This window comes from Ursus arctos, unplaced genomic scaffold (genome assembly GCF_023065955.2).
Source record: "Ursus arctos isolate Adak ecotype North America unplaced genomic scaffold, UrsArc2.0 scaffold_20, whole genome shotgun sequence".
Lineage (NCBI taxonomy): Eukaryota > Metazoa > Chordata > Mammalia > Carnivora > Ursidae > Ursus > Ursus arctos.
In genome coordinates this window covers 33,334,388-33,356,038 of record NW_026622875.1, presented here as the reverse complement: position 1 = coordinate 33,356,038, position 21,651 = coordinate 33,334,388, and the positions used below count along the sequence as shown (strand labels likewise).

Below are 21,651 nucleotides of genomic sequence, written 5' to 3'. Positions count from 1 at the left end.
AGAGTGCTATGTTCAGAATGAATCCACCCTCCCCACCCCCCTACTGGAAGCTGAGGGGATTTTTTTTTTTTCCTGTGGAAGCCGGGTTAAGCTCTTGGAGGTGTTCACGGGGGCCTCCCTATTATTGGGTCCCTCAGAGTATTTAAGTCTCAGAGTTGTCCATAATGAATTTCTAGCAGTCCGTTAAGTGTAGTTCAGGTTTTCCTATTCTGCGTTGGTTCCCGCCAGGGGTTTTGCTTATGAGTTCTGCTCTGGTAAGTTGTGACTCCCTACATTTGCCTGTTTGCCCTGTGTCCTCCCCTCTCTTACAGATCCAAGAAGAGTTGTTGATTTTTCAGTCTGCTCGGATTTTTACTTGTTAGGAAGGAGTAGTGATGTCCAAGTTCCTTATATGCAGAACCAGAAATCCGAAGTCCCTCCACAGTTCTGTTTTAGATCAGTGCTGTGGCATTATTTCCTGAATGAGTTTTGTGCTTTCCATTTTCCATGCTTTGCATTACTTGCTTGTCCTCTCTTGGAATGCTGCTTCTCCCCGTTGCTCCCTCTTGGATTCCTGAAAACTCATTTTTAAAGGCCTGAGTTCATTACTACCCTGTTTATGAAGCATTTTCCAGTCTTTACAATTGGAAGTAATTTGTGCCTGTTCTATGTTCTAGTAGAATTTCTTAATAACTTTTTGATGATATTACTTAATTTTGTTGGGTCCTATATTTACTTAGACCTGCCAGTGTATTCAATCTGCCAATGTATTTAGTACATTTATATTAATATCAGGGTGCCAGGCACTGGAGATGACAAGATAAATATGGCATGGACCCTTAAGATTCTCAAAGTCTAATAGAGAAAGCAGCCAAAAAAAAGTTACAGTGCAAGATAACTGTTGCTGTCATGGAAAGAGTATGTATGAGTCCTCTGGTGTTAGTCTAGGTCTCGCCTTTCAGATCTACTGGTAAGCCCTTAGAGGGCATGAACCTGATGTTTTCGTGCCACTGTGGAGTCAAGTTGATGCTTAATAAAGGCTCATTGATTGTGAATCTTACCACCGATGATCCGTATTGTTCAATTTTAGTAGTAACAATCTTTAACGTTTTTAGTCTTCAGTGACATAAGCACGCTTTGAAAAAAAAATACTGTTATTAGCCTTCTAGTCCGAGTTTAAACAAGATAATTTCATCTCATAAGCTGTGTTGTTGCGATCATTATTGAATTTATTTGATCTGAATATGTCACTGTATTAAATATTATCTTCTCCTCAACTAATTTTAATATTCCTTTATTCTACTAGCCTTTTTTTTGCCTCAAAGGGTTTTGTATTCATTTCAATTAATTGTTCTTTATGTCAACCTAATGAGGTTGTTACTGTTCTCATTTTTATTACTGAAAAAACTGATAATCAAAAGGTAAATCAAGGAACTTCTAATTTACAGCATTTCTAATTCAGAGCTTGAATCGTCCATTCTGAACCAATTTTGCCAGGCTTCAGAGGCTATAACATTAAATGAAATACAGTATTATTTAAAATGATGGGAAATACTGAGTTTAGAATAGAATATCATTTCCATATTAGATGCCAGAGAAGTCTGTTATTTGGTCTGTCAAGGTCTATTCTAAAAGTGCATTTATAGTGTATATAAATCATTTGCAACTTAACATATTTATAAGCTATTGCCAAACAATATCACTTTTTCTTCAGACGCATTCTTCCTCTCTCTTGAATTAAATGATTAGAATTCTTTAACTATTATCACTGTAACTTTGACTGTATTTAAAGTTTATCTGATTGCCTGTTGGATATGGTAGTCACCATCTTCAAATCTTGGTCTTTTATGTTTCTGGTTATTGTAGGGTTGTTACAGTAGCACTTCAGGCTGCTCCATTCATCAGCTAATTACCTTCTTTCCTACTTCACTCTCCATGAAATGGGTGGATCTCTAAGAATTCAGCTTTCTTGTGTTAGTGCTGCCTTTTGGTTATAGTTTTTATATGGATCAAGCTTTAGATTTAATTGATATAAGCAAACTTTGTCTTCTCAGTTTTTTTCTTGTAATTTGATATTTTTTGGATTCATTAATTATTTCTAAAATTCCCTTTTTAAAACTATAAATGTGTGCTGTCCAGGCACATGTAGCTGTATAAATTTAAATTAATTAAGTAAAATAAAAAATTCATTTACGGTAGTGATATTCTGGCTATTGGATGGGACAACACAGATACAGAACATTTCTATCATAAAAAGTTTTACTGGGCAGTGTTGTATAGATAATTTATTGTTATATATTTGTATATGATATGCATGTCTGCATTTCATTTGTTATTCATAGTGAATTTTTAGATATGGTCTCTGCTAAATACTTAACTTTTATTTCCTTCCTCTGCCCTTAAGAGTACCTCCATGAATTTTTACAGTATACAAGTCTCATCTGAGTTTTTAGTCGAACTTAGTTATTAACTTACATTGTAGTAGGCAACTTGAAATTAGACTACTTTGCAAATTTTTCCTATATTAATGATTCACAAAAGTAATTTTACAAGGTGAACTAATTGATTTTTAAAATTTTTCTTAAAGTCCACCTTCTCCAAAGTTCCCATTTGGAGAGAAATAACTGCCAGTCCTCTCGTCCTACACTGTTTGCCACACTGTACAAAGTTAAGATGTCCTAAGTATTGGTCTCTCTTACACAGTTTCCTCCAAGCCCATTTTTTTACTTAAATAAAAAACAAATTCCTTAGGGAAGGAAGGTTTTACAAGCAGTTTCAGAGCAGAATTGATTTTGGTTTGTGTTAATGCAGACAATCTGCCCAGTGTTAAAATGTTAAAGAGAAAAAAAAAAAAAACACGCAAGCTGCCATATTCGTGTGATCACACCAAAATAGCAGCTTGTATTTATATTTTCAGTCTCCTCGAGGTGGACTGCAGGCACACATGAATGAGTGGATGTAGTTGGTGTTGTGTTGTGATTTTATTTAATGCAGGCAGAGTACATGCTTGTGCATGCACGACCAGCCCTCACATATGCACTTGTTCGCAGCCGGGAAAGCGAAAACGACAACACAAGCCGCTCTCTAAGAGTTGTCGGCAACCTGTGTGTGTGTTTCTTAAATATTAAAGAGGGGAAAAACAGATTTTCAGGAACACAAGAAATAATTCTTCTTGTCAAATGGCCTGTAGTCCTGCCTCATTTGACAACATTTAAGGTAAAAACAAAATATTTTATTATTATACTTGTATATACATATATAAAAATATGTGTTTTCCTGTACTGCTCCTGTTTTTAACATGCATTTTTCCCATTTCTTTTTTTTTTTTAAAGATTTATTTATTTATGTGACAGAGAGACAGCCAGCGAGAGAGGGAACACAGCAGGGGAGTGGGAGAGGAAGAAGCAGGCTCCCAGCGGAGGAGCCCGATGCGGGACTTGATCCCGGAACGCCGGGATTACGCCCTGAGCCGAAGGCAGACGCTTAACAACTGCGCCACCCAGGCGCCCCCATTTTTCCCATTTCTGTTCCATTTAGGCACACAGGTTCTTACTACACATTTACTCCAATTTATAGGATTTTTTTAAATTTGGGAAAAGTTCTTTAGTACTTGAGTGAAACGTAGATGTATTTGCTGCAGAACGGACAGTCGTAGTGCTTCAGTTAGCATCCTGATGCTACTGATGTTTGGAACTTGGAAGCAGTGCTACATGTGGTGGCAGCACGGACACATGACCGTGAGCTGCCAACCAGAAGAGCTTTTGCTTTTGAGATCTGCCTTGTTCTAAATCAAGCCAGGTTTTTCAGGACTGTGTATAGTTGTGGGATCACACATTAAAGAAGGTTCAAAAGTAAAGTCTGGTGAGTGGTCAAGTAATAGTTCATCCTAAAATATTCCTACCAGGTATAACCTGTTTAGTAGTAGAACATAATCTTTTCAGAACTTAAGTGCAGATTCAGAATTGAAGCTACCTTAGTACTTCAAGGGTAAATGCTTTGAATTACTTTAAAATGTTTTAATTGTTGAAAAACTGCAAAACAGAGTCAGCACTTTCAGTTTTGAGAGTCTTGTACTTAAAGTGCATGCGTCTGTCTACTTACATATTTTTTTTTCCTAATTTTTCACCTTTATGGTATGAGTAGAAAGTTTTTGTTTTTGTGCTTTCGAGGCAGGGTGGCAGTGGGGTCAAGGGCTTGCTGTGTAACTCAGGACAATGGAGAACTAGATAGAAGCTTTGATGAAAATGTCTATTAGATGGTGACACATCCCATCTCCTGAAACTCCAGCCACACCTGCCCTTTCCCCACTATGTATTCTTTGCTATTTCCTGTTATCATACCCTTCTGCTTCATCATCTCACTTGTAAGGTGATTTCCAACTCCCACCTTCTATGTTAGCCTCTTGGAGATTTTCTGCTATCCTTTTGGGCTGGATTCTACCTGTTGTCATCACAACAGGTTTCTACTATTTTTTTTTTTTTTTTTTTTTTACTTTTTAAAATCAGTATTCACCTTCAGTTTGTGGCCTGTGAAAGCTGTATTGCTCTCGTCTTTATTAATTGGAGAAACAGTGACAGCAGAGCTCTGTCCCAGCCTTTCTTCTGCTTACCTTCCCACCTCCAGTCCCTGAGTCCATAGATTTCACTTTCATTTTTCATTGGTTTGTTTGTAGGTTTGTGGGTTTATTCACTCATTCAACAAACACTACTTGAGAAAAATTACTACATACTAGCTACTGTCCTGGAAGTTGAAGGTCCTCATAAAGAAAATAATGCCTGTTTTACTCTTTTATAGATCATGTAATTACCTCCTTTTAATAAATCTGTAAAATGTCTGTTTTCTCTCCTAGATTTTCTTGAGTGCTTAGTTCTTATGCTTTGTATCTGGCACTCATAATAGGCATCTGTGTTATTGATAGTCATCTAATTAAATCTCTTTATTTTGCAAACCTGGAAAGTTGAAACTAAAAAAGAACGTGACTTAAGAAAATATAATTTGTTAATGGCCAAATTGGAAATAATGCCTGGGACTCCCAGTCTTTCCACAACTCTGTAATATTTTACGTTAATGTTGTTTGCCTAGATTTAACACTTTTTCAGTTCAAGAAATATTAAGTGAATACTTTTTGTATGCAGAGCACTCTGTGGAGCGAACAGGAACTCAGCGAAACTTCGGTGAGTTATTGTAAGTCTTACTCAGAAAGAAATTAAATAAATGTGGCTTATGCCCCACAGGCTGATACCCTCTAATGCAGAGTTCCTCAGCCTCGGGAGCGCTGACATTTTGGGCCAGTTCTTTGTTGTGAGAGGCTGTCGTGCAGTATAGGGTGTGCAGCGCCATCCTTGACCTCTAACTGCTGAAGGCTCTGGGAGGCGTGCTTTGAAATCTTTCCAGGGCGTCAGGGCATCTTGTCTGACGGAGGGTTCTTGGAGGCACCACTTCAGAGCTTTCTGAGGTCTCAGCAAAAGATTTTACACTCACTCCCTCGGTTTCATCTTTAAACCTTTTTTTTTTTTTTAAACTGTGTTTTAGATTTGATGGTTGCCCAGAAGCAGTGTCATAATGTTAGCATCATTTGCTGAATAGAGAGGCTGAGAATGAGAAGAAGTTTTCATTTCCAAGTCCTAGAACCTTTACATTTAGCAGTTCTTCTTCCTTTTGCTTCTCTCCTCTTTCATTCTACTGTAAGTACAAGTATAACTCGGGCAGCACCTTCAGCACGCTGCCTGGAGAGCTCCTTAGCTACATCACCCAGCTTGTGTGGTACATTTGGTATTTTCTGTATAACTACAGGCTGCCACGTTGCCACTGTGTAATAAGGAAGCTTTTTCCTCCATTTTTTCCTATAACGTTTTCCATATTTTCATTTAAACCCTCACTGGCTGCCAGCAGCCGTTTTCATATCCTTTAATACTTCACTGGTGCTGTATGCAAGGTCCTTCGAGCTTCTGCCCAGTACACTGCCCATAGACACTCCTTCCATGTATTTTATGGTTTTTTTAATAACACCCCAGATTCAAGTATCTAAACCTGTATTAGTTTTCTGTAGCTGCATAATAAGTTGACCAAAACCTAGTGACTTGGAACAATAATCATTTATTTCATAGTTGCTGCATATCAGCAGTTGGAGAGCAGCTTAGCCAAAACGTTCTGGCGCAGGAGTCTCATGAGATTGTAGTCAGATATCAACTGGAGCTGCAGTCATCTGGAGGCTTGACTAGGGCTGGAGGATCCATATTGGTTTCTCTCCATGTGGATCTCTCTATGGGACTGCTTAAGTGTCTTTCTCCAGAGCAACCAATCCAAGAGAGGAGAATATTCTAAAGAATTTGCACATGTATTTTTAAAACCACCACAGTCCACAGGTAGCTTCCCAAGCTTCCCGGACGACCTTTTCTCTTCTATCCAGCTGGAAGGAAAAATCCGTTTGGGGCCCAACTGAAGCAGAGGTGGGGGTTGAATTTTGTGCTCTTCCACTCTCATTTCATTGGCTGGCACTCGGTCACATGTCACAGCTCACTGAGAAAGAAGCCGAGAAATTAAATCCAGCTGTGTGGCTGCAAAGACGAGAAAGCAGATTTGGTTGAATAGGGAGAGTGGTGAAGTCATCAACCAAAACAGGGAGCATAAGAAGAAAAAGTATGCCTGCTTTCATTCTGTGTGAAATTGCTTTTCTTGATGGTTTTTGCTTGATTTTCCACTTTTTCTTTGATAAAACAATAAACCAGAAGAAGGTATTATCATTATTTTGGTGTTTAATAGTATTCTAGGGAGTTTCCATCAACTCATTTTAAATTTTGGATGAATGCTTGTTTTGGAAATTCTGTTTTTGAAGTATGGGCATAACATCAGTTATTGTTCCTTCAAGTCCTTCTGTGCTTCTCTGTCCTACTGCATGATTATAAACCTTCACCAAGGGCTTTATTTTTCCCCCAGGGGCATCTTATTGAATACTTGCATCTTCAGTAATTCATCTGGGCCCAATGCTTTGTCTGTTTTAATACTTCTAATTACCTAATTATGTACTATAATGCAGTGACAAAGCCCTTTATCATTTCACTGTTTTCTTAACCCTTTTTATGTATAGGTATTTTTTTGTTTTGTTTTTGGTTTTGTTTTTGGTTTTGTTTTGTTTTGTTTTGTGTCTTTGTTGTCTGAGGAACTCTTCCTTACAGATGGCCCAGAAATTTGCCTGGCTTCTCTTTATTGTCTGCTGTGTTATAACAGACCATTGCCCTGTTGAATATCTTTTCATTTAACTTACATCAGGCACCTGGGTTCCTGGCTATTGGGGCTCTAAAGGTGTGTGCTTGTTCTCCATCCCTTACTTCCTCAGTCAGTCGCGTATACTGCAGTCACATGGGAAAATACCCAAAAGGCACACAGAATAGTCTGGTTGCTGTAAACTACTTTTGTGACAGAATTAGGGGCCATTCTGTTGTTCATTTAGATGTCCACAGCAAGTATCCATGAACAAATATAATGGAAGTCAACAAGATTTTCCAAAGTCATGCTGACCTTACTTCAGGATAAGTAAAAATTGATGAAGGGAAATTTTTTTTTATTACATACGTGTTTTAGATAATGAAAAGATAAAATGATAGAGTTTTACTATTTACAATCTTTAATGAATTAATAGATCTAAGCAATGATTATCAATGGTTGCTAACATCATAAAAATAAATAAGCTAATATATGCATCCTGATGGAAGTACATAATACCAGCTATAACAGTTATCTGTTGCTGCATCATAAACCACCCCAAAGCATAAAACAACAGCATTTATTTTGTTGATGAATGTACAACCTGGGCAGGACTGAGCCAGACAGTTTCTCTCTGTTCCACATGGTGTTGGCCAAGCCTGCTTGAAGGGTAGGGGCTGGAATCATGTGAAGGCTTGTTCACTCCCATGTCTGGCTGTTGAAGTTGGCTCTCAGCGGAGACCTTCTCTGCAGCTGTGACCTCCATCTGGCCCTCCCGTCTAGCTGCTTGACTTCCCAGCAGCATGGTATCTGAGTTCCAAAGATGTGTCCAGAGAGCCAGACAGAAGTTGTGTCACAACATCACTTTGTGAGAAACTAGTCACGAAGGCCAGCATGCATTCCAATGGTGAGGAGTTAGGCTCCTCCACCTTTTCACAGGAGAAGTGTCAAAGAATTTGTAAACGTGTGCTAAACCATCATACCACCATGAAGAATTTTATTGAAAATTGAATTTGAATTTGGTGAAGTCTCTAGACCTAACTACCAGTTTATAGGATATATAGGAGGAGGAATGTGTTAAATAACAAAATAGTGGAACAATAAGAAAAATTCAGAATGTGGGAAGTTTTGACACAGTAAATAACCTGGCTTCTTTAACAAATACGTTGCAGAGAAAGAGAGACAGAGATGGAGGAGAAAAGAGAGGGGAAGAATAAATCTTACGAGACAGATCAACAAATTGTAGTATATGGACATTTCTTGGATCTTGAACAAACTGAAATAAAATAGGGAAATTTGCACAATGCCTGGATATTTGATTTAATTAATGGATTATTTTAGTATTAGTAGTGTTAGAATGGTACATGGTTATGTTTTTAGAGTCCTTTTAGAGATACATACTGCATTATTTATGGATGTGACATCTCAGATTTGTTTCAAAATGCAGAATTGAGGGAGGAATATATAGTAAGCAAGAACTGATTGGTGATGAAATTGGGTGATGGATATATTGAGTCTACTATTGCCTATTCTTTAGAAATGTTTGAATTTTCCATAACGAAAGTTTTTTTTTTTTTTTTTAAGTCTTACAATGAAAACTATAATGTCTCTGAATTTGGGGTTATTTCAAGATGCAGAACAAAACTCACACACCAAAGTTTTATATCTCTTCGTATCAATTTGCAATATGTAAAATTTGATTATAAAAGTTCCTTCACACATCTTGAGAGAGAAACTGCTGTATTTTAAATATTGATCAGTTAAGTTAGAACTGAAATACTACTTTTTTTCCTCCATCAAGAAAATCAAGAAAAATCGTAGAGTCCCTTGGAGAGCGCTCATTTTTCCAGGTCCCTGGTTTGGGATGCCCCTGTTCCCCCATGGCAAGACATCTGGCTTCTGACACTGTGCTGGGAGGGCAGGAGCCCTGCTGGGTAGACCCTCGGACTTTACTGAGCTTCCAAGACCCTCCTAGCAAGTCAGGAATTGGGTGGGGGTTTGGGCCAGGCACTAAAGTATGGGGGAATTCCCTGTGCCCACCTCACCCCAACCCAATCCACAGTATGAGTTCTGTAAGGGGATGGCATACTGTGGACCTCAGGTTGGAATGGGGCTGGTGCCCAAAGGCGGCCTGAAGACCTCTCAGGTGGAGGGTGAGTCAGGAGCTGGGGTGGAGAGAACTCCGAGGGGGCCTCCCTCCAGCCCTGCACTGCCCCACCTGGGACTGTGAAGCTGGAAAAGGAGAAGCTGGAGCAAACCCCAAGGAATCCTGGGACATCAAAGCTCTGCAGAAAGACCTGGAATGTTTGGCCAAGCTTTTGGAGTAAAAGAGGATCATGCTGGAATATACTCAGGCAGATGTGGGACTCACTCTGGGGGTTCTCCTTGGAAAGGTGTTTAGCCAAATGACCATCTGTCATTTTGAGGCTCTGCAGCTCAGTTTCAGTAATGTGTAAGCTGTGGCCCCTGCTGCCTAAGTGGGTATGGGAAGCTGACAACAGTGAAAATCTATAGGAGATATGCAAAGCAGATACCCTTGCGCAGGCCTGAAAGAGAAAGTGAACAGGTCTGAAGAAGCCAGAGAGAGGCAACCAGGAGGACTTGTGCCTGCAGTGCCTGAAACCCACCCTATAACCAGTCAGCCACATTGCCCTGCAGCTCCGCCTTGAGAAGGCTGTGGTCTGAGTGTGGTTCTGCACTGGTTGCCAGAACGACAAATGATCAAGTGGTGACTATTTGCAAAGAGAGAATTTTGAGTCCCCTTTCTCAGGGGCACCAGTATGCTTTCCTCTGGCATCAGGGCCCCCTTTTGGTATCCCAGGCTATAGGGCCCCTTTCTTCACTCAGTCCCTTTCCCTGATGGTGAGGCCTTTCCCTCTGTGTCTGTCGCCACTCTGGGCTCTCCTATGCATTCAAACCAAGGTGCCTGCCCTTCCCAGGAATGGGGGGCCGGGGCAGGGGGAGGGGGAGGGCTAGTGAAAGAGAACCTGGGGTTTGTACAAGGGCTCTGGGATTAAGTTCTTTATTCACTGAGAACGGATTTGGGAACACAAAGGATTTTGGGGGCAGGGAGTTTGGGGGGAACAGATTGGAGGGAAGGTAAAGTTCAAGGATGCTCTTGTTTTTAATCCCCACATCACTCATTGCTTTGTTCTTAAATAAAGAAGTCTAGGATACAGTAAAAAATAAAAAATAAATAAAAAGAAGAAAAAGAAAAATCTTAGACTGTATTTTCTAAATTTCATCATGGAGTACTTATACTATTACTTTCTCTTTGGTTTTTATCTGTGTCAGAGTTTCAATCTCACTTATTTACCATTTTCATTTTCTGGCCAAATGCAGAAATTACATCTCTTGGACTTTCCTTTTCTGATAATAATGAAATTTATCTTCAGGCCCATTTGGTCTGAATTTTGTTCCCTTTATTTGCCTATTAGATATTTGGTTTGAATTAATCATAAACTTAATACAGTTTTAACTCGAGTTTTTCTTTCTACCTCATCTTTACAGAAGTTACTACCCTTCCTTCCTTCCTCCCTTCCTCCCTTCCTCCCTTCCTCTTTTTCTTTTTCTTTTTCTTTTTAATGAAACTGTAGAGTCACTATTGATTTTCAAAATCTTAACAATTGTTGAAGCCAGCTTGGATCTGTATTCTGTGATTTTCATTATTGTTTCAAAAGTAAATTTGCCCTGTGGTGTTCAAATTACTTTACCTATCCTGAATCAACACCAGATGGCACGGGGTTAAAAAAAAAAAAATAGACATGTAATGGATGGCAGAGAAGCTATTTTGAAACTTAAAACATATCATTAAAAACTGATTATTACTGGGGGACCTGGGTGGCTCAGTCGGCGAGTGTGGACTCTTGGTTTCGGCTCTGGTTGTGATCTCAGTGTCCTGGCATTGGGCCCCAGGTCGGGTCCTCCATTGCACTCTGTGCTCAGCGTGGAATCTGCTTGTTCCTCTTCCTTTGCTCCCCGCCCCCACCTCTTTCTCAACTAGGTAAATAAATAAAATCTTTTTTAAAAAACCCAAACTGATTATTACTATTCCTAGAAAAACTACTCACTGTACTTTTCTCCCTTATTCTGATTTCTACAGATGGTGTGTCTTCTGGTTTGAAGCCTAACAATAAGACAATCAAGTATTTGTTGTGGGAAATGTTATTATTCAGGTGTATTCATCAAGCTTATGACCTAGGTTCTTCTTGGTAACTCTGAACTCAGGGAATTTTACCTAAATGTGTATGTCTGACTCACATTGATGAGTGAAGCGGTGGGAAAGTACTCCTGCCCTAACCACCCAGATATGGGGCAGGTGTTCATCTCTCTGCCTCAGAGTCCCTACCTGTGACCTGCTGACTTAGACTGGATAATCTCCAAAGACATCTTCAGCTTAAAACTTCTCTGAATGTAAATTCTTTTTCCAACTTCTTAAATAAACTTTAATATCTTTTAAATAACTTTTCTGTATCTTTCTACCTTATTTGATGCTCTGAAACCATCAGAATTTACAGAGCAAGTCATACTTTTCTAAAAAAAGAGGGTATCATGAAACTTCATAAATTGGCACTTTAGGGTTGTAGAGTTGTAGATCGTGTGCTGTTGCGTAGATATGCTGTGTCTGCCTAATACACATTTTTAGTTGATTGGGTATTTGCTAAAAGTGGGTAATTTAAATTATCTACCTGCAATTTAATTCTTGTAGCTCTCTTGTTTTTAATCTTGCAAGTGGTTAGTATGCATTTAAATGAAACTATGAATTGGTATGTAATATAATTTACATTTTTAGTAGTTAGGTATTAAACTCTTACTATATAGTTCATGGGTATTTGTTACAAAGTGGATGTTGCAGTTTTTAGTACTTTCTTGCATAATCAGTTCAGATTGCATCAGCTACACAAAATTTGGTTGTGCTGGTGTGCATGGAAAAGTTCCAAAGAATAGTTAATGGAGGGGATGTGCAAAATCAATTAAGCCATGTGATCTAAATTATGGGGCAGGAAGCCTACTTTAAGACATGGCTGGGATGGTAACTAGACTTACTGTGGTGATCATTTCACAGTGTATACAAATACCGTATCATTATGTTTTACACCTGAAACTAATATAATGTATGTCAATTATACCTCAATTAAAAATAAGAAGGCAAGGCTAGATTTAAGTCATCTAATGAGAAAGAGGGAGAAACAATTTCACTTCGCAGAAGGATTGATCTATTTTTACCTTAGTGACTAAGTTTTCCCAAGAAATTTCTCTTTAGCAGTTTATTTTAACTACTTACCTGTCTTACATCCTGATTACTTTAGTTTGGGATATTTGACTTCTTAAAGGGCTTTATCAACTTTCTTTTGTCCCAGAGAAGTCATTTAAAAAGTGTTTGTGTTTCTTTCCTACTTCAGTGCATTTGACATCTTTCTGGAACACCTTTGGCTTCTGTGATACAATTTTCTTGGTCTGAATCTACTTTCAGGTTAATTTTTCTCCTTTAAGAGCTAAGGTCACTGTGCCTAGTCACACTCCCTTGCCTGAGCAGGGAGGGGTCATCAAATGAAGATTCATGCAGAGATGTGAGGTCATCTTGCTCAGATCCATGGGTTGTTTATTACGTAACGGCATCCAAAAAAGAGGTCTTCTTTTTACTAGAGACAAAACCAAATATACGTGTTTGGGGACAATTGCACATCCAAGGGAATTTCAAGCAAAAGTCACATGAACAGATGAAGATAAAACAGGCTTTAATTTATTTTAAAAATTAGGACCAGAAGGAGATGTTTCACAAACCACTAGCATAGTTAACCCAGAAACCCAGCCTGGACTGGGAAGAAAGTTATAACTCTCACAGGGAGCCAGAAAAGGATCAGAATGAAGCATAAAACAGCCGAAGTCTCCAGAACAAGGCAGTTAGCCATTACAATATGAAGTAAAACAGCTCATTTTTGCTTTCTAAAAGACTCATTACGGAGTATTTTTCTGTTTTGATAATGCTCTGTCCTTCCATGCTTTAGGCGCTCTTCCTCTTCAGCCTCTCTCCTATCCACTTATTTTCTAGTTCCAAAGCCACCTAATTCACTTCTTTATCCCCTAACATACCAGTGCTCAAAGACTAATTATGACCTCCGTTCCTGCACACTTACTGCTTGCCAGGCACTGTTCTTGGTGCTTTAACATGATCTCATCTTGATCACAAGATCAGTATTATTATCTGCACTTAATAGGTGAGGCAGTTAAGCAATCGCTTACTCAAGATTATATAGCTAGTAATTATGCAACATGAATTTGAACACAGGCTTTCTTCTGAAGTTTGTGATTTTTTCCACTTCACTTCATGATAGTGTCCTCTTGTTCCTTCCTGTCATCTCTCCTCTTTCAAGGCTTATTCCCACTTAGAGTTACTCAAATATTATTTTCTTTGTTACTTACCTACTCAAAAATATAGAGCCACTTGGTTGTTCTTTCTTCATTTCTAGATTCAGCAATTCAGAGCTCTTTCCAAATCTGCCCCACCTTTTCTCCTGTCTCTTCGCCCCGCTCCCAACTGGCAGGACTTCATGGAAGGACTTGCCTTTCCCATTACTGATTCCCGCACTGTGCCGTACATGTGGAGTACTCATTGCCTTCTGTGCCTTCATCTTCCCTTCTGATTTGGTTATCTTTACCACTGATATTCCATCTTCCTCCTCTGCTAAAACTTCTTGTTCAAACCTTTTGTGATTGAACCTATTCGACTGTTAACTTCTAGGTGACGTTCCTTCTTCCCTTATGTATTCACTATGTATTACATTGCTATGTATTTGTTCTTTGGATTGTTACGATTGTATATTCTTTCATTAGAAACAACTATGTAGGGGCACCTGAGTGGCTCAGTTAAGCATCTGCCTTCAGCTTGGGTCGTGATCTCCGGGTCCAGGGATTGAGCCCCACGTTGGGCTCCCGGCTCAGCGGGGAGCCCACTTCTCCCTCTTCTTCTGCCATTCCTCCCCCTTGTGCTCTCTGGCTCTGTTTCTCCATCAAACAAATAAATAAAATCTTTAAAAAAATTTTTTTAAAACCCAACTATGTAAGCTCCTTGCAAGTAAATACTGTGCCCTTGTTCTATTTCACATTACCTCAAAGCACCTGGTAGAATTTTTGATCCAGAGAGCATGTAAGCAATACTGACTAACTTGTTCTGTTTGAAGTCATTATTTTAATCAGACAAAACTAACAGTGTGGTCGTGTATAATAATTTAAATCCTGATACTGGCATTAAAAAAAAGATAATGATTTCTTCAAAAAGCTGGTACATCAAAAATTACATTCTAGTCCTAAAAACCAAATGGGCTAAAACAAAGTAATCTTGCACCCTAATTATATAGGCTGTGATTCATTTTGCTTAAGAACTGTCATATCTACCGTGTGAGGACTTTAAGCATATGGAGAGATTTGAAATATTTAGGTGTTGAAAGGTACCATTTCCCTCTGTGATAGAATAATTTCCCTTTTCTCACCCTTTTTTTCCTTAACCTATCAGTCCCACCAATGGCATAAGCTAGCTGCATGGCAAATACACACTTGTACTAACTACCTAAAGTAGCCTTTGACACTTCTTAAACATGAGAGTTTGAGGGTAATTCTTGGAATTCTACTAGTCAGTTTTAATCCTGTGTTTTCTTTCTTCAGGTTTCCTGAAATGCAGTTTTTCCAACAAGAAAATGTGAGAAAAATTCTTACAGATGTTCTTTTCTGTTATGCTAGAGAAAACGAGCAGTTGCTTTATAAACAGGTAATGAAAATATCGTACAGGTGGCATCCATTGACTCAAAATTTTCTATACAGCTTGAAAAATGATAGGGCAATAATGTAGCCTTTATTGTATCCAAAGTTGTATCATAATAGTAAAGCAATCAAAGAGCTGCTTGTCAGCTGCATGGTGAGAAAAGTAAGCTCATTGAAGCACATATGCTTCTTCCTTAATATAAGACATTCCACCAAATTGTCTTCTATAAGGCATTCAATCTTTTCTTTCAACTTTTGGGAGTTTGTTTATAAACAGCATCTTTGAAGCCAATCTAGTAATAAAACTTTTCAGAGTTGTATGTATAAATATTGTTTCTAAATACAGCATTTATAAATATGTGACATGCCATGTAAAAAATAATCAAGTGTCCTTCTACTCCTTAAGATTTACTGGTAATATAACTTCAGAAAGTTCCTCTAAATTTTTTGAAATTTATGATATTCTCTGTTATCCAGATATTCATCCCATTACTAAAGGAAAGAAGATTAAGATTGTTGGATTATGTTTTGCTCTCATTGAAATGTAAATTATTTATTTATTATATAAAGAAGTATCTAAGTTTCTACTTAAGCTCATGGTGTTCCAATAAAAATACAAAAGGTGGATATTTTTATGTATTTCTCAAAACGTATAGTAAGTGGAATTCAAACCAAATTAATAAATGCCCTAACAATCAAAAGTATGTCCAACTGCTAACCACCTAATTTCAATGTAATATAACAGAAAACACCTATATGGCTAGAGCAAAATATTTTATTTTTATTTTTTTTAAGTTTATTTATTTAAGTAATCTGTACACCCAGCATGGGGCTTGAACTCACAACCCTGGGATCAGGGGTCACATGCTCTTCTGACTGAGCCACCCAGGCACCCCTAGAGCAATGTATGTAATCTGAAATATACTCGATCAGTTTAAAGATAACAAACCACTGATGAATCACTGAACTCTGCCTCTGAAACTAATAATACACTATATGTTAATTAATTGAATTTAAATAAAATAAAATTTTAAAAAATGATAATAAATCAAGTCCTATTCCAGTTGTCCTAAATAATGTATTTGTTATTATATACATAGAATATGGAAGGGAACTAATTTTACCTAACTTTAAATATTAGTAATATGCCTTCATATTAATTACATGGTGATGATCACCTTTTAGAATGGAAGATGGAAAAAATATATCCCATTCAAAATGGCAACCAAAGCTATAAAATATCTTGAAATAAATATAACAATATAGATGCAAAAGCTATGTGAAGAAAACTGTAAATGTTATTGAAGGATATAAAGCAAGAGTTGAATAAATAGAAAAGTGATAGTACGTTTGTAGATAAGAAGGCACTAAATAGAAATATTACTTCTTCACAAATTAACATGTAAATGTATTATTCCAGTGATAATCTAAGAGAGAGAGGCACTTTTTAAAAACTAAACATAGTCATTTTAAACTTAGTGTCAAAAAGCATTACCGAAATTTTAATGGAGATAATACAGCTTAGTGGTTAAGAGCACTAGGTTTAGGCCTGAATCTGTTATTTAAATCTCAGCTCAAGCATTTACTAGCTACATAATCCTAGACACTTTACTTACTTAAATTTTCTAAATCTTAGTTTCATTGTCAGTAAGATGAGGGCAACAATAGTATTGACTTTGTAGAGTTAAAAACACATAGTGATCACTAAGGGTTCTTGTTGGTATTTAGGGTGTTTATTACTATTTTTATCATTACTAAATATACTAGAGTCACTAAGGATTCTTGTTGGTATTTAGGGTGTTTATTACTATTATTATCATTCTTAAATATACTAGAGTTGCTACAGAATATAGGGGAAGGGAAGAATGGCAAAGGGAGATGTGAAAACTTCTGTAGATATTCTGTGATCAAGCTAATATGACATTAGTGTGGGAATCAACATAGATCAGTGGAACAAACTAAGAACAGGTCCAGTTATATATGAATTCTTAATATGATAAGATAGGATATTTTCATTTAATGGAAAAAAGCATATTGACTTGCCATGTTTGACTTCCCATCTAGAAAAAAAGATTAAAATATACCTTTATTAGAGAATAAATTCCAGGTGGCATAAACATATAAATATGAAAACTAAATTTTTTTAATGAAATACTGGAAAAAACTTAGAAGAATTGTTTATAATCTCAAGGTTGGAAAGACCTTTCCAAGCAAGATAGGCTCTCCAGAAGTCAGATACAAAATTCAAAGACCAAAAACAAGCAAAGAAATCAAAAAGGAGACTAGGAGAAAATAAATGTCAGTGTAGGACTTTTTGGAGGCAAATAACAGAAAATCCCATTCTGAATGACTTAAACTTGAAGGATGCTATTAACACACTTTGCAAGAAGTCTAGGGGCAAAATGGTTCTGCAGCATTAGTTAGTTCAGTAGTTCAGACTCCTTTCCGTTTTTCTGTTCTCTCTTCATTGTGTTGGCTTCTGTCATCAAGCTTATCTCCTCGTTGTGCCCTTTCTTCTTTCCAGTATTTGCAAATACTTCACAGTAAAAGATTTGATGATAGCAAACTAAGTCAGAATAAAATTATTCCAAGTTATATATTTGTTTCCCGTTTTTCTTCAGAGAAAGAAAAAAGTCGATTAAGGAAGTGTTATAATAATGGAAACAAGTTCCACAGACAAGGAACAAAAACATAACTGCACTCAAACATTTGTGATGTATGTGGGCCACTGCATTTGTAAGGAAGACTAGACAAGAATATGGAAGGTCATATTCTTGATAATTTAGACAAAATCAATCAATTACTGAATAAGAAAGTATCATTAACTTACTCTTGGGAGTCCCTTGATAAGACTTAATTACTCCCTCTACATGTTTAAAATCCTATAGATTCTTTACATAGAAATAATACCTTGCTAAAGAAGGACTGAATATTTAGCCAGATCAAATTTGAGAAAAAAAACCTTGAGTTTCATCACAAGCTGTTAAAGCTATTATTTTGTACTAGGTGACACCCCGTTTAACATCGACCATATTGTTAATAGTTATGGGATTTTATTGAATTAATGAGACTGTTATCATGTAGTAGAATGTCTTGCTGAGTTAATTGAAACTGCAGAGATTATATAAATGGTATTAATGAACTTTGACTGCCTGATGCCTCAGCTTTAATAAAGACTGCTTGGTGGGCTAAATGAACACAGGCAGATAAAAGAACAGGTTCAATTTTGTGAGCCTACAGGCTGTTGATGAAGAAAACTTCGTTACCTTTATTTTCAACTGGCATGAGTTTGGAGTGCAGTGACTACTAACGATCCAGCAGGGATAAAGGCTTTAAGCAAGCAGAAATGCTGATGGCAAGCAAAATACACAGTTTGGGAACCAATAAGTATACTGGCAATATATTATGTTTTATTTTGCTTTGTCGAATTTACAGCATATTGAATTTATGATCATTTTTTCTAAATAGTTCTCTTTTCCTTTAAAGATGTTTATACACTTGTCACTTGTAATTACTAATCAGGTTTCACTAGTTTAGAGTTAAGAGTAAAAGTAACAATCTCTTCCAAGTCTATTTGAGAAAATATCTCCAGTTTAGTTGGAAGTCAACAATGAATTTGTAAAAGGTTGTCTTAATGATATTCAGGGACTCTTAATTTCCATTATACAAAGAGCACTCTTATTTATTGATTTGAAATATGATTTAATGTTATTTTTCATTTTCACATAGTAGTTCAACATTTACCAAATACATTGCTGTATGGAGAGGTAGATATTTAGTCAGTCAGTCACCATGCAGTGAGTACCTTCTATGTGCTGAGCCTGTAGAAGGAGCTGGATTTTTGTATCTACACAGAGATAGCACTCTTCAGTTTCTAATTGTACAGTCACTTCTTTGCTCATTTTATTATTGTGTGTCTCTCTAGACTGCAAGCTCTATAATGGTTAGAAACTTGCCCACTTCATTCACTTTTGTGTTCTCAGCATTATCATAGGTAGTTAATAATTTTTGACATATGAACTTGAAGGTGAATGATGCATGATCAAATGGAGGATCTGGACAGAATAGTATTGCAGAAACTAGAGGGAAGAGAAAATGTAAAGAAGGTAGGAAGATGCATTTAGGCAAGAACTCATTCTTATTAAACCAGCCATTAGTTAGAAAATACACTGGGGGGAAAAGAACCAATCAGAAGATCACTGCCACCATCACCAACAACAAAAACCTACTAAAAAACTTAGCAGTTTACAAACTTTTGGGTTGGAAAATCTGTTGTTCTTTAAAGTATCTATTTTCTTCAAGTTAATTTTAATGCAATACCAATAAAATTGCAGTGTTCTGTTTAGCATTTTATTTAAATGATGCTGAAGTTTACCTTCTATTTAAATTAGAACAGGCAAAATAATTTTGAGAAAAAGAATAGAAAATATGGCAGAATAGAATATTTTACAGCTCAAGTCATTAAAGTAGTAAAGTTCTTGTTAAGAATGGGATAGGCTGGGGGCGCCTGGGTGGCGCAGTCGTTAAGCGTCTGCCTTCGGCTCAGGGCGTGATCCTGGAGTTCTGGGATTGAGCCCCACGTCAGGCTCTTCCACTGGGAGCCTGCTTCTTCCTCTCCCACTCCCCCTGCTTGTGTTCTCTCTCTCGCTGGCTGTCTCTCTCTCTCTGTCAAATGAATAAATAAAATCTTAAAAAAAAAAAAAAAAAGAATGGGATAGGCTGGTGATGGGTAGTAAGGAGGGCACGTATTGCATGGTGCACTGAGTGTTATACGCAACTAATGAATCATCGAACTTTATATCAAAAATTAAAATAAAAAAATAAATAAATTCAATACTCCAAAAAAAAAAAAAAAGAATGTACAAATCAATGGAATACCAGTAAAAGCCGAGAAAAAATGAGCACTAACTATTCAGTGGATGGTAAAGACAACATCTCAAAAGTCTTGAGAGAAGATGGATTATTCAATAATTAGTTGAACTCTTGCAGAGAAAAATACAGATTTATTCTTCAGGACAAAACTAAATACCAGATCGGTAAAGAATTAGCTGTAATAAGGAAAACTGTGTACTCCCCTAATTTCCATATAAGGAAGGCCTTTTCAGGCATGAATACAAAACAAGAAGCCATGAAGGATGATGTATTGATTTGATAGTTTTAAAGTATAGAGCTTCACAATGACATGAGATATCATCACGATTAAAAGACAAATAATAAACGTAGGAAAGTGTAACAAAAATGACTACGGTTAATATCCTGAATTGGTGAAGAACTGTAACAAAGTATCAGGAAAAAAGAAACACTTCATTAGGAGAAAATGGGCAATTCATTAAATAATAATGGCCAATAAAATTTTTGTGTCAGTCTCACTAGCATTTAAATAAGTTAAAACAACCATTTGACTATGAAGTTTTATAGGATTAAAAACAACAACAACAACAACACTACAAGTTAAGATGTGTGAAGTGGCAATTTTTATGTCATAAAGTGAGGGAATTCTTTCTGAACAGCACCTTAATTGTATATATCAGAAACTTTAACAAAGTTCTTTATTCATTCGCCCAGAAATTCTATTTCTAGGGACTTTATCCTAAGGAAATCACAGAAACAGGCAAAAAGATGACCATAAAGATAACCTACTGTAGTTTCTAATTTCTTTCTTTCCTTTGGTCAGTCTGTCCATCCTTCCTTCCATTTCCTCCTTGCTTTCTTCCTGTCTTTTTTTTTTCTCTTTTCTGTAGCTACAGTAATTCTTACAGTAAGTAGCTATTACTTTGATGATTAAATTATGGCACTGGGTTTTTGGAATAATTTGAGATTATTCCAGGAGAATAAACACCTCATGATGATTTTAAAGCATACTTAGCACTTAATTCCATTTTTTTCTGTGTCTCTACCATGTTCTTCTAAGGGATAGTCAAATAGTCATCTCAAGGCTTGTTTAGTAAGGAAACGGTTACTTAAAAAGATTGAAGTGGTGTGTGGTAATTTGTCTTAATCACCGGAAAGTTGTCAGTGTGTCATAAATGATTTTGTACAAATGTAAGTCCTAATTCAAGCCTAGTGGTAACTTACAAATGAACTCTGATAGAGTTTACTTTTGTATTGTTTTGTGATAATCACTAGCTTTTAAGAATGGCATGGTACTTCTAAAATGTACAGAAGGCTGTGTGACTGCCCTTCCATCATGGGAGGTCTCTACTTCCACTAGTGAAACTCTCTTTTTTCTTTGCTTCCACATTTTATTTTTATTTCCTATTAAGGTGGTATTTTGTCTTATTTTTTTATATATAAAAGATCATCCATAGTTATTATGCAAAAGGAAAATGATAATTTAAGAGGCAGAAAAGATTGTAATCTATTTTTAACTTGCTAAAACATGTTTTCTGATGCTTAAGGGGAAAAACTTTGTATTTAACAAGGCAAATTACTAATGTGGAATACTTTATTCTCCACAATAATGGATAAGTAATGAATTTTTATAATATTCTTTTAGAGACACCTTAGTAACCAATATACTTTTTTGTTTCTGTGCCTATTCATGTAATCTGCAGGTGAGCACCAGTATAAGGAAAAAGCAAATATAATTGGTGAATTCACTAAATAAATTGAACAGTAACCTTATAGTTGAAGTAGGGAAAAAAAATTTGGTAGTTTTCAGATTAAACATGTTGAAAATCATACTTTGAAAACTTTGTTTGCTGTTATACC

At 36.8% G+C, this 21,651-nt stretch overlaps 1 protein-coding gene and 1 pseudogene across 9 annotated transcripts in view; both read left to right on the top strand.

Annotated features, from left to right (window-relative positions):
• TBC1D5 (TBC1 domain family member 5) overlaps nt 1–21,651 on the top strand; it is a 560,456-nt gene that overhangs the window by 327,768 nt on the left and 211,037 nt on the right. For 5 of the 9 annotated variants that reach the window (XM_048215961.2, XM_044383370.3, XM_057315993.1 and 2 more), the window contains 2 exons: nt 5,115–5,153; nt 14,845–14,947. In XM_048215961.2, coding sequence (XP_048071918.1) covers nt 5,115–5,153; nt 14,845–14,947 — 142 coding nt within the window. The remainder of the gene's footprint in view (nt 1–5,114; nt 5,154–14,844; nt 14,948–21,651) is intronic. The other 4 variants (XM_048215962.2, XM_048215960.2, XM_057315995.1 and 1 more) reach the window with 1 other exon arrangement.
• On the top strand, nt 8,787–10,199 carry LOC113253898 (POU domain, class 5, transcription factor 1-like; annotated as a pseudogene).